Here is a 21,556-nt window from a genome sequence, read left to right as displayed (position 1 = left end):
GAAGAAACAGAAACAGATGACTCTCTAAAAGACATCAAGTCAGATATTCTGTCCTCACTCTCATTTGATAAAATTTGTGGAGGGAAACAAGGAGGGCAATTCACTCTAGCTCTCTGTGACAGAGTGTATCTTGAATTAAAAAAAAAATTAGAAGAAGATCCAGTTGTTCTTTTCCACATGCATTGTTATGCTTCAGTGATTCAGACTGGATGTTTGTATTTTGACTAGTTTGCTGGGGACTACTCTAATCACCATGGCTGGGCTTTCAAAGCAACATCACAAATGAAGAGGTGAAATGAGTACCCACCCTTGGGGGCCTGTAAGAATTAGACTTGGCTTTAAATTTTAGAACTACAGAATACAGGTAGATACATATAGTCTGGGTATTTGCATCATGACACATGCAGGAGCCTCAATTACTCATCCCGGTTTGCTATACCAGGCACTGCATAAACAAAAACCCACCCTGAAGAAAGCAGACTGCATTCTACTTAGTTAAAAGTTTGTAACATATATTTAATAATACGATAAACACCACACCTCACATTTCACCCTAAAGAGGAGTGGATTCCTTCCTTGCTCCTAACCAAAAACACAGTATGAAGGCACAACCACCTCTTCATTTACATTGCTCCCTGTACTTTAAAACAAATATCAGCACAATACGAAACCATCGAGCGCTGTAATTAGAATTTTCTTTAATGGAGTAAGTTTCTTATTTGGAGATACTACATGAAACAACTCTTACAAAGTCATTCAAAGAAAATCAGATGCAGTTTTACTTCCTGCAGTAGATCATACAGGAGTCTACGTCATGCAACAAAGCCTCACTGTCTCCATCACCTTAAATTTAGTCTTGGGCACCACATGCCAAATTTCACTACATAATGCAGACAGAAATGCAAGGGGAAAACCAAAGCGGGACACAAAGCCAAACAAGCTTTTCTCAAAAGCGTGCAGTGTAAAGCAGCAGAAAAGTAATTCCTTGTACTGTGTAAGCCAAAAATAATTGTGTTGGTCACTCACATCTCACCTTTCCAGGCGTCTCAGGGACCAAGAAGTATCCAAGTCACAGGAAAAACCAGCAGCATTGCTAATTCCAGAATACGCCTGACAGTCTGAAGCATTTAAAATAGCTTACTTTCCCACGTCTTGGCACTACTTTTCAGAGCAGCAACGGGCAGTGCATACTGCCTTTAGCAGCAGACAAAACAATCATCAACTACATGGCTCTCAAAGCTTTCAAAACTTCCCAAAAGGAACACAACAGTCAGTTCTAAAATGTCAGGTCTATTCAAGGAAAAAAAAAGTGGCAATAAAAAAATTATTCCCACTTTCACATCCCCTTAGACCTTCATCATTGCTTGCTGTATTTGTGTTACCCTTCTTCAAGGGGGAACCGGGAATAAAAAACGCAGCTAATTTACAAGTTTTTAAGCAAAGCTGAAAGGGCTGAGCTACAAGACAGCACCAGAGGGCACAGCACAGCTGTCTTGGTGACACATGAACAAAAAGATCTGTCCCCTCTTTTTGCTGCAGGAAGCTTCTGTCAAGCAGCAGGTGGATCTCTTCTATCCTCCCTGTCTCTCACATTTGATCAGCTATCCCTTCTTTCCCTTCACATGTATAGTTACCACTGCAGAATATTTGAATAAATAGCAAATACTGAGTTGAAAAAGCACGCACAGTTTGCCACTGCCTGACTTAGCAGCTAAAGATTTAAATGATAAAAATTGGTGTTCACTGGCAAAAATTGAAGCCAAATTATTTGACAATACAGTTTAATCGTACTCTAAGAAGGGTGCATTGCACTGAAGATAATTTAATGGAGCAAGTATGAAGTAAGCAAGAGCCACAGGCACCACATGTTGCTAGACATAAGCATTTCTGCCAAGTCTTCCATAGTCCAGCAATCTCATGCTGTAGGACTTCTAAAAGAGAATACACAACGGTACAACAAAAAGTCTTTAAGTAACTGCATGCATCAAGCATCCAAGTAGTCTCAAAATCACAATTTTTATCTCAACAAGCATCAGCTAATCTTCTATTTATATCCTACACAATACTCTTCTATCTGGGAAACAGGTGTAGAAGGTTCCCACTGGGACACCATATCCACTTTAATACCCAAGCTCAACAGAGCAGCAGCATTACCTGGCTCTCCAGAGCATCAGACGTGCCTACACTCTGCCTGTGCATCTTAGCTAGAACTGCAAGATGAGAGAAAAATAACTCCAGCTTAGAATTTATGTACGACCTCACACCACAGTCTATCACTAAATCCCTGAGCTTCAGGAGGTCTTCAGAAATTTTAGACTTCTCTCTTTGTAAATGAGTTCAGGCTGCATTCTCAAAACAAAGAGCAGCCCTCGATTCTCCACTTCTAACTGGCTGCGCACTTAGAAAGGCTACTGTATTGCCACGCTAAGGGCGTACCAGTGGCAGTCACTCAATACTTCATTTTTAAATGAGAACAGCGAAACCTGCTCCACTGGCCTGTAATCTGCCAGTCTCAGATGAACATCCACTCTTGAGGATGTATTCTCAGGCAAGCAACAGTCTCCATGGTTCTCCTGAAAGGCCAGCACAGATCTTTCCACAGAACACCACATCCACACTTTTCACAACTTCTTTTGAACACTGACACAGCACCCCAAGGATGAAGACTGTTAAGTCAGTTTTCACCTGTTACACAGACATACAAATAGTGCCATAAACAAGGCTCCTGGAAGGAGCAGAAGGTGTGAGCCAGAGTAAAACTGACTTACACATGTGAACAATATAAAGGTTATCACTACTGCATGCAGAGTTATTTTTCTGTGTCAGTGTCTCTCAGACATTTAGGCAGCAAAGTCGAAGAGTCAAAGGGAAGGAAAATTATCTTTTAAAAATGGAACTTAATTTGACAGGGATCAGGAATTCTGCAGCAACTTTAGCTACGCTTGCATAAGCTACAGTGTGCTCTTGGCATGTGGCAGTTACAGCTATTTATGTGCTTTAAACTACACGTTTCCATACCTTGGTAGTTTTGGAATTCTTTTGAACTGCACTCTGAATGTCTTTATTTCAGAATAGCATCCCTACAATGTTATTTAACATCTGTGCCTCAAAGCAGTCTCCATCTTAATTTAGGAATATATATTTCATGGAACATATATAAATACCTGTATTTCATGAAGAGCAGACATATGAACTCACCTCCATAGCAGACATGAGATACAGCAGGAAATAAACCAAAGCATTATCACAGCAGCTACGTGAATTCTCCAGACCAGCGTGGCAAAAAACTTTTAATAAATTTAATATATCCGAAGGTTCTTTCTGTTAAGTCAATAGATTCACATAAGACAGACAGGATTGTAAAACAAGATAGCTTCATTTTAGCCAACTTTCTCTCTTCTCATCCACTTCTAGTGCATCATTTGAGACTAAAATTAAAAACTTATCTTTGGGCCTAATGTAGGAAGTACCACAGAAGGACAGAAAAGCTCAAAATCCAAAAGTAATGCACCACTTGAACTGCAGCATGTATCTACACAAACGCTCCCCAGCATACAGGGGAAGAGGGGGGAAAAAAGCCTTCAAGGGCTCTTCTGACTCCTCCGATTTGCAAGAACACATTCCTAATGGCAGGTATTTCCCTACTAACGTGGGGTTTCAGGAGACAGGCATCATGTGGAAACACATTTCTACACAAAGATGCAGTCACAACTGCAGATGAAGAGCACTTTCTCCTCTTCCCCAAACCAACTGCAGCTGGATGACAATGCATGCCCTGGGTAGCAATTTTCAGTCCAAATCCCCAGCTTAAAAAGAAAACTGAAATCAATGCCCTTAATACAGACTCCAGTCCATCTCCATGTGTCAAAGTGGAGACCTATTTTGTATTAACACCTATTATGCATCCAATTAATTTATCAAATTAAAAATCTGTAGAAACAGACAAAACACAGCTACAAATAATTTTATAATACAGATCTTAACTTAATAGATGCTTCTTAGCCCTCTTAGATTTCTTCTAGGCCACAAAAGTACGTCGAGGGAGGTTTTGGCTGATATAACCAACAGTACACTGCTTAAAGACTGCCAAAAGCAAGGGTACAAACAAATTGATGGTTCGCTAGCAAAACTCAGTGTTGGTGAAAACTGGGAAGTGGAACGAATTACAAGGTTGTGAGAATTCAGATACCTACTCAGCCTCTTCGCTGTGCCAGGGACAGACAGGCACTGCAACTGCAATTACAGCTAAATGACAGAATTGGCTCCAATAAGCTGGCTTTCAGGAGACAGGCAGATCAAGTACTGCACAAGAAATGCTATTATCTTCATAAACTTCTCTGATAATCTAGCTAAACTAAGTTGGACCAGACCTATAAATGCAGCCTCTGTGCAAGAGTCAAAGCACAGACTTGAATAAATTCTCTGGAACCAAACACAGTCCTCCAGCTCTTTAGAAGGTGGAAAAACACCCTGAACACATGCCCAGGCACCTCCCGTTCTGCAAATTATATCTGATAGCCCCAGTTTTTAAGAGGAACTGCGTCCCAACAGACGAGATAGGTAGAACGAGAGGAATAGTTTTGAAAAGGCTTTGAGTTGGGCTCAATAATCTTCCTTCTGCTAGTTCTACAAATGCTTGTAATATTTGCCAAAGTGACTGGAAAATATTGTCAGCCTTCCTTCCCCACCTGTGATACACAAGCCACAGATTAAAGTAGTCAGAAGACAGGTCTGTTGTTCTGTGGTCTCTTTCTACCTATTTAACAATAATATTAAGGCACCCTTTAAAGAGTGCCACCTCCATAATCGTCTTGTGAACACTGATTCGCTATTCCTCAGATCTTCAAAGTAGCTAAGATGTGCAAGTCCTCAAAGACTTAGTAGAAAGGTGCTTAAATGTTATGATTTCTCATTGCCACATCTTTCCTTTGAGACTTTTTATCCCATGGGTGCTTCCAACTCAACTGATAGGGTACAGAAAACAAGACAATCTTTTGAGGGATGGCCTTACAGACTAACGTCTGAATATTCAAGGATCCCTAGATGGAGATGTGAGAGAGCTCAACTAGCTCACACACAGACATTAAATTAACAAAGCAAGTGAAGTTTTTAGTTCAATGGAAACCTGTGCAGATAGTAAGAGGTCACAGAGAAAGGTGGTCATGAATACAGCAGAGCAGGTCCAACATTTACACTGTATTCAAGACTTAAAATGCTGACATAAGATGAAGATAGTGTGTATTATAAGCCTCTGTGACAACTTCCAATTCCTTCCCTGGAAAGGGGTAAAGTATTCCACTTTAGACACTGTGCCCTTCGAAGAGACTACAGCTCAGGCACATACAGTCAAAGGGAGTCAAGAGTTCTATGTGGTATCTCAATTTTCAGCAGTAGCAATAGCTTCTCTTCAACTGTATATTTAAAATTCTCATGGCAAAGCTATAAAACACAGCAAGAGGAGCTTGAAAAATGGATTGGCTACAATATTAAAAGGCAAGATGCTTCTTCCATCATGTCTGAACCTTGCAGAGGGAGACCAAACCTGCACTGAAGAGACCATAATACTTTATCTCTTAAAGCTTTACAGCAGGGTTCCCCAACACATATTAAGAGGCTGAGCGTCAAACTCATTTGTCTGGCAGCCTGTAGACATGATTACGAGTAGCACAAGCTTACAGAATGCAAGAAAGACTTGTTTTAACTCTTCTACCAGGTTACTAGGTAACATCCCTCCTCAAAACAGATCAGCTACACTAACAGTGACCTTAGTGGACTAATGCACCCTGAAAATGCAGCCTTCTTTCAATATAAAGCTACTATCTGCTGTATTTTAAGGGCCAAGGATAACTGAGAGCCAAGAAACAAGCCAGGGAGGGTCAGCAAAGAGTGGAATAATTAAACCTGACTTGAAGTAGGACTCTCAAAGTGGTCTGTTAACTACTAGATTCTGAAAGCAAAATATACATATCTCATTAGTCAGCAGGTTCATACTTTTTGTACATGCATGTTTACAGAATGCCACCTTCAACCACAAACAGAGATGCACAACATATTAAAAAGATGGGTCAGCTTTAGATTGCTGAATGCTGAAAAGCCTCTTGAAAATGTAACAGAAGGCAAGAACCTAAACACCTAGTCATTTTCCAGCAGGAACTCTTCCTTGCAGTTTTACATTTTTCATGTGAACTGCTACAAAGTTGCTGTAATTAAGTTAACACAAACAGCGGATATGGGCTAGTTTGAAAAAAAGATCTTTTTATACTTAGCAGCTTGGTATATTTGAGGCAGGAACTGAAGGGAAGCTGTGGCTCTTTCGGAACCATTTCAAACAGATCACAAAAGCACATTCATCCAGCAGAGAAAGAGAGAAAACAATGTCAACATAGATGTATTTTTCCATCCTGCTGCTTTATTGGTTTTTAAGGCTTAGGTTGACACCGAGATTTTACATGCAAATCATGCAAATTGTCACAACATATATGCCTCCCATAACTAAAAAGAGGCCAGAGCATTGCCTACTATTCAGTGGTCTCACTCTTATCAACGCAGGGCTCCACGTTTATGGGCAATCAGGGCCCAAGCCTGACAACCTCTCACACTCCAGAAGATCTGCCTATTTAAATAATTCAGGCAACTAAGCCATGAGCTAACACAGTAAGACTGCTAAACCTAGTCAGTCCCTGAATGTTTTGACAGACTGGATGGCATGAAGAGTTGTCATTTGGCTTTCTCTTGCAGCACACTTCAGATCTATGTAAGCCATTAACAAGAAATGCAATGCCCAATCTAGATTGTCTGAAGAAGGTACAGGATTATTAAGAACTCTCTTCATCATTCAGATGGTGACAGCCTGGTGCTAAAGCAGAAAAATTAAAGGATGGCAATTCAGATGAAGAATTCAAGTATTTATTCTCAGTCAGCCAAGAAATATTTCTAGCAACTCATGCATTCCTTCCAATAAGATTCCTTCAGAATGGCCTTGGAATGATAGAAATAAAAACTCAACTAATTTCCTATTTGTGCTAACATATCTGCTTGCTTATTATTGCTTTTTGCAGAATGAGACCGCAATGTGACCAGCGCTTATTCTGAAAAATATTCCAGCGAATGTTCCAACAAAAGCAGTGCAAGAAAATTTATGCTACCAGTATCTTCTTTTTGAGCATCATAATTAGGCTGTGTCAGGGGGCTCTGCAGACACATGGATGAAAGTAGCTGAAAATATAATCATTTAACTGCAGGTATCTTTAGCAATGCCTTGCATGAGGACCTACTCCTATGCATCTGTGGGATACAAACAGAAACACAGCACAGGTCTGTGAAAGCTGGGACACAGCCTTCAAAACTTTGCCATCTGAATGGTTTTTGGGCCCCAAAAGCTTGTGAACAGCTGTCTCGCACCATTTGAGAAATGGCTCTCCTACCTTTGTTAAACTTTTAATTTAAAAAAACCCCAAGAAAATATGACTCTCCATACTGACTAGAGGCAAATGCAATGGTCTCACAGAAGAATGTAGTCTGTGAAGTAAACCTAAATGTCATGTGATTGTCCAAAACTCCTGCTTAATTCCTCATGCTTAATAGCAATCAAGATAAAATCAATCAAGATTCAATCAATCAATTCACTGCCCTCAGCCATTTGTCTTTACCCCTAGTGTCCTCATAATATTGCTCCAGGTAACGCTGAACTCTGGACAAACTCCTTTTAAACCCCAGAGTGCTTCAGAGATTCTGTTTAAAACACAGCTATGCAGAAACCACACTGCCAAGCTGCAGAACGACTAAACTACAACAAGGGAGTAGAAAGAAGTAGAGACGTTGCAAACTATTTTACCATCACAGAAACAGTAATATTCAACTCCTTAGCAAAGATTTTTACACTTGCTTCATTCTGGCATAGACCAATGCTGCTTCCAGTTCAGTGGAGGGTGCTGAGAAACTTGTCACAGTAATAGAAAAGGAAAAAAAGAAAAGAGACAACCTCCCTCCAGTAATTCCAGCTTTAAATGTGGATAAACGTATCTCAACTTCTTAACACAGATCTAAAAACTGGCATTTGTGGGGCATTTTCCACATCTTCACAATCAGGTCCCTCCACATCCACGATATACAGGAGGAGCCTAGAAGTTAGTACTCTCTTGGGACTTGCTGAAGTTCCCAAATCATGCCCTTTAAGTTTCAAGACTTCCTGCTGCCTTTTCTAAAAGCATTTTTAATAGATAAATCACAACAAAAGAATTATACCCAGATAAATCTACCAGGATACAGAGATAGGTACCACCTTGAAGCATACAGCTGAAAATATAATTGATGAGCAACACTTCAGGAAGCAGCTTCTATGTGTTACTGTCCTCTCGTTACTTCCCCATCACCGAAATCAGTGAAGACATATTTCTCTCTTCCTTCAGAAGGTGATAAATGTCATTTAGATCAAACAAGCTACTGCCACCTTTGGCCATCTAGAATAGGGTTTTCTCTCTTGCCAAAGCAGAGGCGCACATTAACGAGAGGGAAGAAGGGGTAGATTTCTTAAGGAACTCCACTTACCAGGGCCTGGATCCGGTCTCGAGTAGGCATGCAAGGCTGACAACAGCCCAGCTGAACTGCACACCACAGCACAGCTCTCTGAGTGTAAGAGCTGGTCTGCTTTTATGCTGCCATCTGGTCTGGTCAACAGACATTCAAAGTTCCCTGTTTAACTGGTAAAGTATCTGGTCCAGCATTTACAACCTAGATCAGGTGTTCCCAAAGAGCAGCAAACCTTGAAGTAATTGCATGCTATTCTTGAAAATGTACATCTCTAGCTTCCACAATTCATGCAGGCAGATGCTTTCATCCAGCCTGCATGAATTTATACCTCCTGCCAAAAGAACATACCCTTCCAGACTGGAATGTGAAAAGAAAGGGAGGACTAAACTGATGAATGACAGGAAAAACAAGAGAGTTGAGACCAAAGATAGATGATGTTGTGCAGTTGAGATACAAGTTTGGAATAAGAACATGAAAAAAAATCCATAACTTGGGTACTACTGCAGATGTGACCCATGCAAATCATGAAGTATTTTAAAATTAATGCTACCTATCTGTAAATCTACACATGCACTTACCATTAATTCCACATAGTTTATGGGTATTAAAGCCTTCAGGTACTGGACATTCTCAGCTTCTGTCATCATATGTAGAGAATTAGCTCAGAGTCCAAACTAGAAACACCCTACTTGGCTTTTTAGCTTTTTTCCTTAACCAATAAGAGGGCTAATATTCAAAAGATGTCTTTTTTTTTCAAATCACTTGAAGAAAAGTTCCAAAATAAAGACAGTCAGATAAAAAAACACCACTAAAAAAACACCGAAACAAAAACCATCAAAGACCTACATTTTCTTCTACTTAGTCACCACAGATTTATTAAAAAAAAATTTAAGACACCACAAACTATTAGTGCTTGACGGGCAGGAACTAAATGCTTGGCCAGGTTTTCATTCTAACACCCTACACAACCTCAAAGTCACGAGACTGAAGACATTAAAGATTTTGGCCTAAAGCACTAGCTGATATCCACCAAGCATGACATGGTAAGAAATGTCCTGGCCTTTCTCCTAAAACTATTCAGTGGTAAGAACGCAAAAAAAGCTCTTTTAAGAATCACTAGGTTTAGAGCTTCTGTTAATCTTTTCTTCTAAAATAATCCACTCCTACATCGCATTACACACTTCCCAGTACAAGATGCCTTCAACACATCATACAGTCCAGAAATAACTCAGATGTAAGAACAATCTAAGAGTTTTACACGCCTTTCTCAATTACAAGTTAAACAATACTGCATGATTACATTCATTTAAGCATCTTTCCTTCCCCATTCTTCATCTAATGCATCTGTGATATGCTGATGCCTGTGGTGATGACAGCATCAATTTCAAGACTCAAAAAGGCCTACACCAGTTCCTTCAAAACACTTCAAAAGAATAATTTTCCTACCAAAACACGACACAAATTACAAACACTACCAGTGAAGCTAGCCATGCATGAAGCGTTACTGAGAAAATGGAGAACTTTCAGATGGTTGATTTTTCTTAAATATGCTTCAAGTTCTTATTTTTAAACTCAGAAGTTCTTCTATCTAGACCACATCAACAGGATTATCTCTGGCACTTTCTCTATATGTTGTCCTTATGCTTCTCTCAACCTCTGCTATGAGGACAGGCTGAGACAGTTGACGTTGTTCAGCCTGGAAAAGAGAAGGCTCTAAGGAGACCTTACAGCAGCCTCTAGTACTTGAAGGGGGCTATAGGAAAGCTGGGGAGGGACTTTTTACAAGGGCATGTAGTTAGAGGACAAGGGGGAACGCTTTTAAATTGTAAGGGGAAGATCTAGACTAGATATTAGGAAGAAATTCTTCACAACAAGGGTGGTGAGTCACTGGAACAGGCTGCCCAGGGAAGCTGGGCATGTTCCATCCCTGGAGGTGTTCAAGGCCAGGCTGGATGGAGCCTCGGGCAGCCCGGTCTCGGGCAGGGGGGTGGAACTGGGTGGTCTTTAAGGCCCCTTCCAAACCAAACCATTCTATGATTCCATAGTAAAAGCCATGGCCTTCAGGTGTTAAAACCCACAGCACTCACTTCAGATGTTAAAATCAGCACGTCTGTCATCGTTCACTGCTTGTACAAGTTTAGCTGCAAGCCACGTGACTATAAGGAAAAGCAGTCAAACCACACCAAGAACCAAGCAGAAGACTAACAGCATGATGAGACTGCTGATGGTCTTCAACTTTTGTTTTGTTTAAATATCACCAAATAAATACAGCATTGTGGAAAGTTACTTGTTTAGAATAAAAAATCACTAGTCTATTAAAAACACCACAACAGACCACGTTTATAAATCACATAACTACGGGAAGTAACTTGCCTTCAGTTCAAAATGCCCTGAGCTCATTTGTTATTATCTTGCTCGGCCTGGGGACTTACTGATTTACTCAAGTACCGCCTTCCATGTTGTAGGTGCAACAATCAAGAACAAAGCCCAAAGGCTTCTGTTCCTTCCTAATTACTAATGACTGGAAAAGAGTTTATGCTAGAAAAAAATTAAGCGTAAGACAAGTTTTTCCCTTGTTTCCATAGCTCATTGTCTGAAAAATCTAGCGTGCAACCCTGTGGTGGAACAGCACCACAACATCAAATCAGGATTTTTAGCTTCCTGTTTTGCACTAATCCAAATAATCATAACAGTGACTCACTCATTTTCAAGTTAAACTATATCCCTTTATCATAAACCATCTGTTTAATCTTTAGTGCTGGAAATTTTTATGTGCATTTATGTGCTCCAATGAAAACAAATCAAAAGAAAATCAAAACCGTTGCCATCAAAGACCTGGAAAATGAGATAACATTCAAGTAAATAGTATAAACTTATGCATAGGCTCACCTTGAATCTTTTATCCTGCAGGACTTTCTTAATGGCCACAAGCTCTCCTGAATCACAGAGTTTGGCTTGGTAAACAACACCAAAAGATCCATTTCCAATCACCTTGGTGTCTGTGTAGCTAACTTCCTGTGGTCGGTCCGGACCTTGTCCAGGAGTCGCCACTACTGTAGTCACTTTGCTGCCGTCTTTGTCTCCTGGGAAGCAAGAGATAGATAAATAATCAACATACACGTGTAAACAAGATGAACAACAAGACTGAAACAGAAAAGGGTAAGGCAAAGATTTAAAACCAGCACGCAGATTGCAATATTATAGAAAAAAAAAAAAATCCCTGACATAAGACAAAGAAACACTGAGCCTACCTTTTTTTGCTGAAATATATTAAGTGGCAAAAATTTCTCATCTAGATCATTGCTAACAAAAATTTTGCTTTTCCAGGAGCCAATACCTCAGCAACATGTGATGTATGATAAACGTAAGTACGAACTTGTACATCTGATTAATGTGTTATTAAACACAGTGTTGTTTGTTTTACCAAAATGAAGCATTTCCCCATCTTTTCCTGTAACTGAAGAAATCAAACTGACAGTATAGCCTGCAGAGCAGCATTCTCTCCTTTATAGGCAACAAAAACCAGAAGCACTGACAAAGTTTGTTACAAACCTACCTATATGTAAAAACTCAGCTTGCATGCATTAGGAAGCAAAACCTTTGACCAAGCTGGCAGCGTGCATCTGAAGTGAAACCTAGGCTGCATCTTATGACACAGTCCTGCTCCTCTCTTCTGCCATGCCCAGACTTCCTTGCAAAGAAGGGAGGCACTCACTGGGGCAGGGGGAGAAAGTGGCAAAAGGATGGCAATGGAACGCGCTTAGCTCACATCTCAACGCAAAACAGAAAGCAGACAGGGATACACACTCAAGATGCAAGATCACAGTGGATGCTGCACAGGTGAATGTGCTTTGGTGCAGATGCAGCAGCTCCGGCTTTCAGTAGTGCACAGACAAGACACACACACTTTCCCAGCCACTTTCCCATCAAGAGACAAAGCCACTATTACCTACTCTTAGTACCACTGTTATCACCAACAGGGCTTCCCCTTGTTCAAAGTCTGGTTTTGTGTGTAATAGGACCAAAGTTTTCAACATTTTGCAAGCACACCCTGGGCATTTATTGCCTTTCAGTTACAATGGCTCAGGTTACAGAACTGAATAGGGCTAAAAGGAAAAACAGAATCTGCTGTTCCGCAGTGGTCACTCTGCAACTCTACAGAAACTGCCCTCAAGAGATGCTTGTCACATCTGCTTATTAAGAAACCTTCCTTCCACAAATTGCCCAAGGACCCTCTTCCAGTCCTTCGATACTCACACATTTAGAAGGATTTTTCTAACAGGTTGCTCAGACCACCTTTAGCGCAGTTTAGGCAAATCACTCCTTGTTCTACTCCCAGCAAGCATGGAAAAATTGCACAGTTCCCCGCTGCCTTCTTTCCTCCACTACTTCTTTCAAATATGCGAGGGACTCTTGCAAAAATTTACTATGGCTAAGAAGTTATTTATCTTCAGGGGATCTCTCCTCTCACTGCTGAATACCTCTCAGGTACGGTACCCAAACTCAACTCCTGCAGAGGAAGCTTATTTCAGCTCTACTCAGCCTCCTGGTGACTTCTTGTGTCCAACTTACAACATGCTTGTTTGTACAGCCCAGCACAATATTTGCAGTTTGTGCAATGCTGTAACCTGGTTGACTCATGGTAACTTTGTGCAGCAAACTCTCCTCTGCAGAGCTGCCACCTGTCCAATCCTGGCCCACTTTCCACTTACACACTTGATTACTCTTATCAAAGCCTAATATTCTCCATTTGCCCTGACCGAACTGCATCCAAGGTTATTTAACGCTCTTGCCAGCTTCTTACATCCTCAAAGCACAATGTCACCACAAGAAGGACACCCATTTCACGATGCTACATGAAGTTTATCTAACAAATAAGTGAAAACCAGTGAATCCTGTGAGATTGCTTAAACATTCTGCAAAAACTTGGAAACTCACCCTCCTCTTTGTTAAAAAAATAAATGGAAGAAAGCCAGGGAAAGAAACCAACCGTTTTTTTTTGGTAAACAAGCTGAAAGTGTACTTCTGACACAGGCTCTGCATTTTTATTTGTTTGACTCTTCTATGATTAGCATTCTAACTCAGCACATATAAATAGGTGACATATGCTTTACTGTGACAGTTCTAGTCATTTAAAAGGTAATCCCCCACTTCCTTGCTTTTTTGGCATTGTTTTTTATCGGCGTTGGTCACAAGACCAGAGTATCAAGATTACAGTCAATGAGTTTCATTCCTTGCCCTCTCCAAATCAAGACTACCTGAACAGAAAAAAACCACCCTTGTCCTGAGCAATACTGGTTGGGGTTTTATGTACCTTGTATGGAGAGATCTGCTCATAGCACACTCTCCACAGCTGCAATCAGCCTGGGGACCTCCACAACTGCAAGAGCAAACCCTGAATCTCAGGCCACATCAAGTGTTCTTCCCAACGTGGCACTGCAGCAATGTGGCTGACTTCTCCAGAGCTCAAATGAGAAGCCAGTTAGCTTTACACACTTTCTTTTAAGGGCACTGAAAACCAGCTCCCAACTAAACTTGCTGAAGTATTAAGTGCTTTAAAGGGTAAGCACATCATTTAACTGGACACCAAGAAACACTTTGCTTCTTTACTAGAAGGTACGGGACATTAAGCCTCCTATATGCTTCTTTCAGTTTCCTTCTTTCAATAAGCAACAGCTCTTGCTAACCCATCCACAAAAGACACCGTAAGAACTCTAAGCTTTCAAAACAGAAGCCAGTTATGAGTTTCAGCTATATTCCATTACAGAACAGTTGAATCTGTGGGACTGCAGGGGTAAAATTCAGCTGCATTTTTGGCAGCTTCAATCCTGAAAACATCTCATTGCTTTTCAAAGTACGCAAGTAATAGTCATCTGTACCATAGCAGCATCCATGGGCCCCAAACCTGTTTCTCCACTTGTTCCACTACATTGATGTACATACTGTTCTGAAGACAGGAGTTCAGAATGGTTATCCCAGGTTTTATTGTCTGCACAGCAAGAGTTGACTTGCCAGCCAAACAGCATATAAAGGAATTAGTTCACTAAAGAGCTTTGGGAAATACTGGTTTTAGCCTCAACAGGATGAAAGATAGCAGAGAGGTAACACCCTTTTCCAGCAATCTTCAGTACCTCCAAATTGAGACTCCTAAGAGCAAACACCAAGAAGCATTATACCACAGCAAGTCTAATGAGAAACCTAGACGGTTTTCATGTCATCCCTTTCACCTCTTATTTTGTTTGGACTGTCAGACTTAATGGCCCCAGTGGATAAGCAGGCATTGTCAAACACACAATACTCTCAACATCTTCAATTGCAAGTCTACAATAGAAATAGAAAACTAAATTGAAAAACTAAGGAAGGAAGGACCAAACAACAAACTACTAAACAACTCTTACAGTATAGCTCACATCAGAAGAGTCACTATTATTTGACCAAAGAAGCTGCTTTCTGGGGCTGATGGTAATAGGATCTATTTTTACTGTAATAAAAAAGCAGATTCAAGCGCCACTACAACACTCATCTAGGCAAACCTCCTTTATAACATCCAGGACAGAAGCACGAGTGAAAATAAATAGCTGTCACTGAAACACATTTGTATTTGCACTTGGTACATTTCAAGAAAACTCCTAAAGGCTTCCCCACACCACAGACACCTTCCACCACACTAGGGTGCTCAAGGCCCCATCCAACCTGGCCCTGAACACTTCCAGGGAGGGGGCATCCAAAACTTCTCTGGGCAACCTGTGCCAGTGCCTCACCATCCTCATTGTAAAGAATTTCTTCCTAAGATCTAACGTAAATCTTCCCCTTCCAATTTAAATCCATTCCCCCTCATCCTGGCACTCCAAGCCTTTGTAGAAAGTCCCTCCACAGCTTTTCTGCAGTCCCCTCAAGATACTGGAAGGCTGCTATAAGGTCTACCCCAGAGCTTTCTCCAGGCTGAACAAACCCAACTCATAAAAAAGCCCATAAGCTTTCAAACTGCTCACAGCTATTCTTCAGGGACAGCTCGTCACACTCTATCCACTCCCTGATACAGAGGGCAACATCTTCACCCATCCTTCCTGGTCTCTAGACCACTGTTGTGTGCTATTTGGGGGTGTAGTTTTATGAAAAGATTATTCCATATGTCTGATCTGCAACTGAAAACAAAATCCAGACATTTTAATTACCGAAGGCTCCGCTCTTTCTAGCTCACTTTCCATCTTTAGCACATGATGACCATATGGGACAAATGACAAGCATTAGGTGAAGTTGGCAGTTTGAAAGCAGAGGAGACTCAGTTTGTGGGAAAGGAAGATACTCCATTTACAAGACTACAGTTTATCAGAGCACCAGTACAAGCTCTAACTCTTTTCCCAGTACTTTAGAATGGCTCATGTCACCATTTTACCTAATATCAATGGCCATTTATCCTTTCAAGTCAAGTATCAATTCAATTTTGTACATTCAAAAAGTTGAATATATTCAATTCCTTTGTTTATACAGCACAACAACTAAACCAAAATGAAAATAGACCAATACTATTTTGATGAAATATTAGTACGGTTAGGGAACAAGCTGCATGCATCTCAAACAGTGGCAGATGTTTACCCAGGTGAGACAAGGGTTTCTGCTACTGGACAAGCATTTTGTCACACAAACGCCCCACTGACTGCAGATTCCTACTGCTTCAAAGTGGACCACTCTACAAGCACACTGCACATACACTTCTTGCCAGTGCCTAAACGTAGCTGTCGGTCAATATAATTCATTTCAGCCTTCAGACACTATGAAAGACATCCTGTGCGACTGATCAAAACTCCCCCATGCCTTCTACCAAATTAGTCCACAGAAAGTCCAAAATTACGTCTGCTGTTTAGCTTCAGCTATTTAGCTTCCAGCTGAGCAGTACAAACACATGTTACTGCACATACAATTAGAGATCAATGATTCTTTTTTTCTTTCAACTACATATGTGCCCTCTTCTGCTTCTTATACATGTTCTGAAGTTGAAAGGAAGAAACAATGAATCAGTAGGATGTTTACAGCTGCTTTCTTCCTACTTTAAATGCAACCTGAATCCTTTGTGCTGTCCACAAACTCCTCCTTTTCCTCCTTCTTTTGACTTTACCTATCTCCTCTTGCTTCCCTCCACCAATGGCTACACATCTCCTTGCTAGCACATACAAAGGTCCTCCCATTAGATATTACTTAGATTGCTTTTAAGTCCTAAACCTCAGACTTACAACACACTCTACAATGTCTGATGACATGTAGCTGTCTGCTTCCACTTAATTAAAGAATCTTCATTGATCTGTTTTAATTCTCAGTCTCATCTCCCTATTAAGATATGGCTCAATATTAAGTCAATGTTGACTACATCTCCCAAAGTCTAAGGCTTCTCCAGACCCTTTCATCTTAATTTGCTCAGTGTTCAACACAGTCAACAAGCCACTTCCGCGGAAACCCTACACTGCTGAATCCAGCCTCTGCCAATTTGAACAGGATGCAGCCAGCAGCTGACAACTATCTATAGAGAAATGAGTGACCAGGAGGAGATGAAAGTCATTCAGAACTGCGCTATTTTTTTCAGTCATTGATAATTGAGACGGTCAAAATATCTGAATTGTCTTAATAGAAAGCACAAGAAAAATTATCTGCAAGGAGCTGATGCTGACCATTAGATTAGGCTATGAAATAAAACACCTGGTTTCTTGGCTACCTGTCCATGGCAATGAAGGAAGGCAGGCATCATCTGCTCTGAGAGTCTTCAGTATGAATAAAATATGCTTGAGGCAATACACGGTCAGCAGTAAAAATGAACATTCAAGGACCAAGTCAGAAAAACTCAGGGATTCCAAGAAAGGAGTCTAACAAAATGCAACATGGTTTGGTTTTTAAATTTACCCCAATCAAAACAAGTCCTTGAAATTTCAAAAATAGCTCGCATCAAACATTGAACAAAAACCTGTAAGTGTGCCAGTCATCACCCAGAGAAGACAGAGGCATTCAATAAATATATATATCCACACACACTCATTTTAGCACAGGAAACGTCATCTGACTTACTGACTGTAACTGAATACCGCAATAAAAGAGTGACCATCAGACATTACTTACAATCAGAAGAATCTCACGATATGCATCCAAGGATTTTGGAAGAGCTAGCAAAGAAATCTGAGAAGTGATACTGATTTTTGAAAGGAATCAGAACACTTAGAGAGCTTCAAAGGTGGATGGGATGATCCTTATGATCCTGTAAGTTTGACAACAACTCCAGATTAAGTATCACGTTAGCTACCATGATAATTAACAGTAAGGTAGTATGGAGATTGTACTGTTGGAATCCACATGGCTAAAGAGATTACAGGTTCATTGCAAGAAAGGAAAGAGGGGAATAAAGCATAAAAGCAAAAATATCAACTTCTATAGGGTTTCTGTGACTTGCTATCACACCCTAAATTAATGAAGAAACACAAATACTGAAAGAAACATGATTATCTGAACACGAACATGACTAAACATGAGCCGCCAGTGTGCCCAGGTGGCCAAGAAGGCCAATGGCATCTTGGCTTGGATCAGAAACAGCGTGACCAGCAGGTCCAGGGAAGTTATTCTCCCTCTGTACTCGGCACTGGCGAGACCGCTCCTCGAATACTGTGTTCAGTTCTGGGCCCCTCACCACAAGAAGGATGTTGAGGCTCTGGAGCGAGTCCAGAGAAGAGCAACAAAGCTGGTGAAGGGGCTGGAGAACAGGCCTTATGAGGAGCGGCTGAGAGAGCTGGGGTTGTTTAGCCTGGAGAAGAGGAGGCTGAGGGGAGACCTCATTGCTCTCTACAACTACCTGAAAGGAGGTTGTAGAGAGGAGGGTGCTGGCCTCTTCTCCCAAGTGACAGGGGACAGGACAAGTGGGAATGGCCTCAAGCTCCGCCAGGGGAGGTTCAGGCTGGACATTAGGTAAGAATTCTTTACAGAAAGGGTCATTGGGCACTGGAACAGGCTGCCCAGGGAGGTGGTTGAGTCACCTTCCCTGGAGGTGTTTAAGGGATGGGTGGACGAGGTGCTAAGGGGCATGGTTTAGTGTTTGATAGGAATGGTTGGACTCGATGATCCGGTGGGTCTCTTCCAACCTGGTTATTCTATGATTCTATGATCAGTCAAATCATACTACACTAGCACATAAGTTTCAACGTATCCATGATCTCATAAAACATAACAGTAGGAGTCCCACCAGCATTAATTTTTGGCCTAACATTTAGTGCTTTTATCAACAGTGTGAAAGAAAAGCTATCAAGTTCTTAGACACAAGATTTAGAGAGTTATGCACATGGTAGAGAACAACAAAGCAGCAGCTGGTCCCTTTGTAACCCAGGCACCAGCTAAGCAGAGTGATCCAGGACCCAAGGTGATGTGCCATATAGCCAAATCAAAAGTAAAGTCACCTCAAAGAGTGGAGTCGTCAACTCTGACTTGCAACGCATCCTGGCACAGACAGTAGTGCCTAAGCACAACATTGCTACTGAGACCTAAAGCAATTCTTCGATGTATAAGCAGGGGAACATCAGCCAGGAAACAGATAGCTCTTTTTCCTATTTGGCATCCATGCAACAGCTACTGGAATAGTGTGCATGCTCGTGAATGCTAAAATTCAGGAAGGATGATTCAAAAACATTAGGTTCAGAAAGAAGTCACAGATATTATATGGTCAGAAAAATACATTACTTTTGAGTGAGACTTCAAGAGCTCAAACAATTCAAGTCAAACAGAGAAAGCTGGAGTATTATATCTAAAAGATAACCATTTAAGGAACAGACATTTCGGAGAGAGCTTTGATCCACAGGTGAAGATATTGCACATAATGACTAGGACATGACCAAGAAATTACAAAAGTTTGGGAAAGAACTGACAGTGCACAAAATTAATAAGGAATTTTCTTTTCTAAAAATCTCTGAAAGATAAGGTTAGTTTTGCAACACATTTTTATTTTATATTGGAACCTTTTCTCACGCATATAATATAGCTGAACCACAACTGCTAGGTTTGAAAGAAGGAATAATGAATGCAATCGGCAAGATGGTTCTCCAGGTCTTGAGAGGGCCAGAATGGTTCAACACCTACATAAACCATTTTTTTCTACCCAGCACTAACGCAATGGTGTCATAATTAAACACTAAACATGCTGCTTTCCACAACAGTCAAAATCTGCATCCATTTTAAACAAAAACATAGTGAAATGATAAATTAGGAAAAGGTAAAGCAGTCATTCTTTGCTTTATTGTTAATGATCAAGTGATAGTCAATTATGTATCAATTCACTTTGATTTGGTTCAATCCAGTGACAAATAATGAGGACAATTTTCAGCCACAACTGCCAAGCCAAAGACCACTAAGGTAGAAGGCTTTTAAAACACTCCACTCTGAAATAAAAGCTGCCATTGCCTCTAACTGGACACAAGAAAAGGAATTAAAAAAGAAAATATTCAAACCACTTGCACTAAGGAATAATAATGCTTTTTAGATAAAAACCCATTTCAAAACCTTCCAAAAACTATTGGTATCTCTTCAATTTCCCTGACTGCTTCTGCAATACAAATTCAAAGTACTAAGTGCTAAGTTTATGCAGAAGACAACTGGAAAATGGAGTAAAAAGTAAACATAGTAGCAGTGACTGACTTCTGTCCAGTAAAACAAACTATACCATCACTTCAAAATAAGCAGTAACAGATCAGAAAGGTAACACAACTTTATTATAAACATGAAGTGGTGTGTAACTCAATTGACTTCTGTCTTCACGCCTTTTTGAGGTCAGTATGTCACAAGCAAAAAGAAACTAAATATATTTCCAGGAAAGCGGCATGGGGAATTATGAGCCTCATATGCCTGTATTTGATGTAATAAACAATATTACCTCAGGATACAAGGAACTGTTGTGCTGGGAAAAATAACCCTAACATTTAACTAAAGGAACAGTATCTAGATTTTTTGCCTCTCAGTTTAGTCATTCCTAAGGCCACCGGAGATTTAAGTCTCCCTTTAGAAGTAATCATAGTCTTTTGGAGGGGGCATTAAACACACTCTCTTTAAAAGCTTAGCTAAAGCCTATAAACAAGCTTTTAAAATATGAACCGGGTACTTGGCCAATTCTAGAACATTCACATGACAAGCTTGTTAAAATGTCCACTACAAGGTCACATGAAGCTCTAAAACACTGACTTCCTACAGGTTTTTTGATCTTAACTAAGGAAGCCAAAGCAGGCACAGCACAACATTGCCAACACTTAAGCGTTACTCTGAACAATTTTAAAAAAGAAACAAAAAAAAAAAAAAAAGCCAAAAACACAAACCCGCAAGAGGAAGAAGAATGGGAAGAGCCCTATTGATGTAGCCCGGATGTCTATCACATTGGCCATCAGATGACCTCCCCTGGATCCAGCTGCAGCAGATAAAATTCAAACTGCAGCCAGCTGCTTAAATCAGCACATCACGAAATCCAGCAGGTCACCATCCCATTAGCTAACAAGCCAAGCACCTGAATCCAGAAGGGATGTTTACTTGCAGTTCCAGAAGATTAGATTCATCTCACTAAAACCTACCACTGCATAAGGTGGTACCTATGCCTTTCTGAGACACAAGGCTTAGATGTCTTAACCATCTCTCTAACAGGTAGCTTGCTTCGAGTATTCTTTCCATCACAGCAAACATGAGCCAACACAGAAAATTCACAAGCAAATTTATTCTTAAGCTGCAGTTAACCCCAATGTGTGTGTCGGGAGGAGGAACCTTGTCCTATCACCTTAGTGAGCAGCATTTAAAGATTTTTTTTTCATGTCACCAAACAAAATACCCACCAGAATGCTTATACTTAAAATTTCTGCTTTAGAAAAAAAACACAGAAACATACAATTAAGGTAATCTAAACACTGGCTGCCAGTGGGGTTTCATAAGTAGTCTCATGCTAGTTAACAAGTTATTTTTAGTATGTACTCCTTCTGTTCTCCTCTCTCCCCACCCACACATGGACAAACCCACCCCATGAAACTTA

General features: G+C 40.6%; 1 protein-coding gene across 2 annotated transcripts in view; it reads right to left on the bottom strand.

Annotated features, from left to right (window-relative positions):
* The window catches only part of GSK3B (glycogen synthase kinase 3 beta), a 159,482-nt gene that overhangs the window by 87,548 nt on the left and 50,378 nt on the right, over positions 1–21,556 (bottom strand). For both annotated transcript variants that reach the window (XM_069867089.1, XM_069867098.1), the window contains exon 2: positions 11,419–11,612. In XM_069867089.1, coding sequence (XP_069723190.1) covers positions 11,419–11,612 — 194 coding nt within the window. The remainder of the gene's footprint in view (positions 1–11,418; positions 11,613–21,556) is intronic.

Source organism: Phaenicophaeus curvirostris, chromosome 1 (genome assembly GCF_032191515.1).
Source record: "Phaenicophaeus curvirostris isolate KB17595 chromosome 1, BPBGC_Pcur_1.0, whole genome shotgun sequence".
In the NCBI taxonomy this organism is placed as follows: domain Eukaryota; kingdom Metazoa; phylum Chordata; class Aves; order Cuculiformes; family Cuculidae; genus Phaenicophaeus; species Phaenicophaeus curvirostris.
This window is presented reverse-complemented; position numbering and strand designations above follow the sequence as displayed.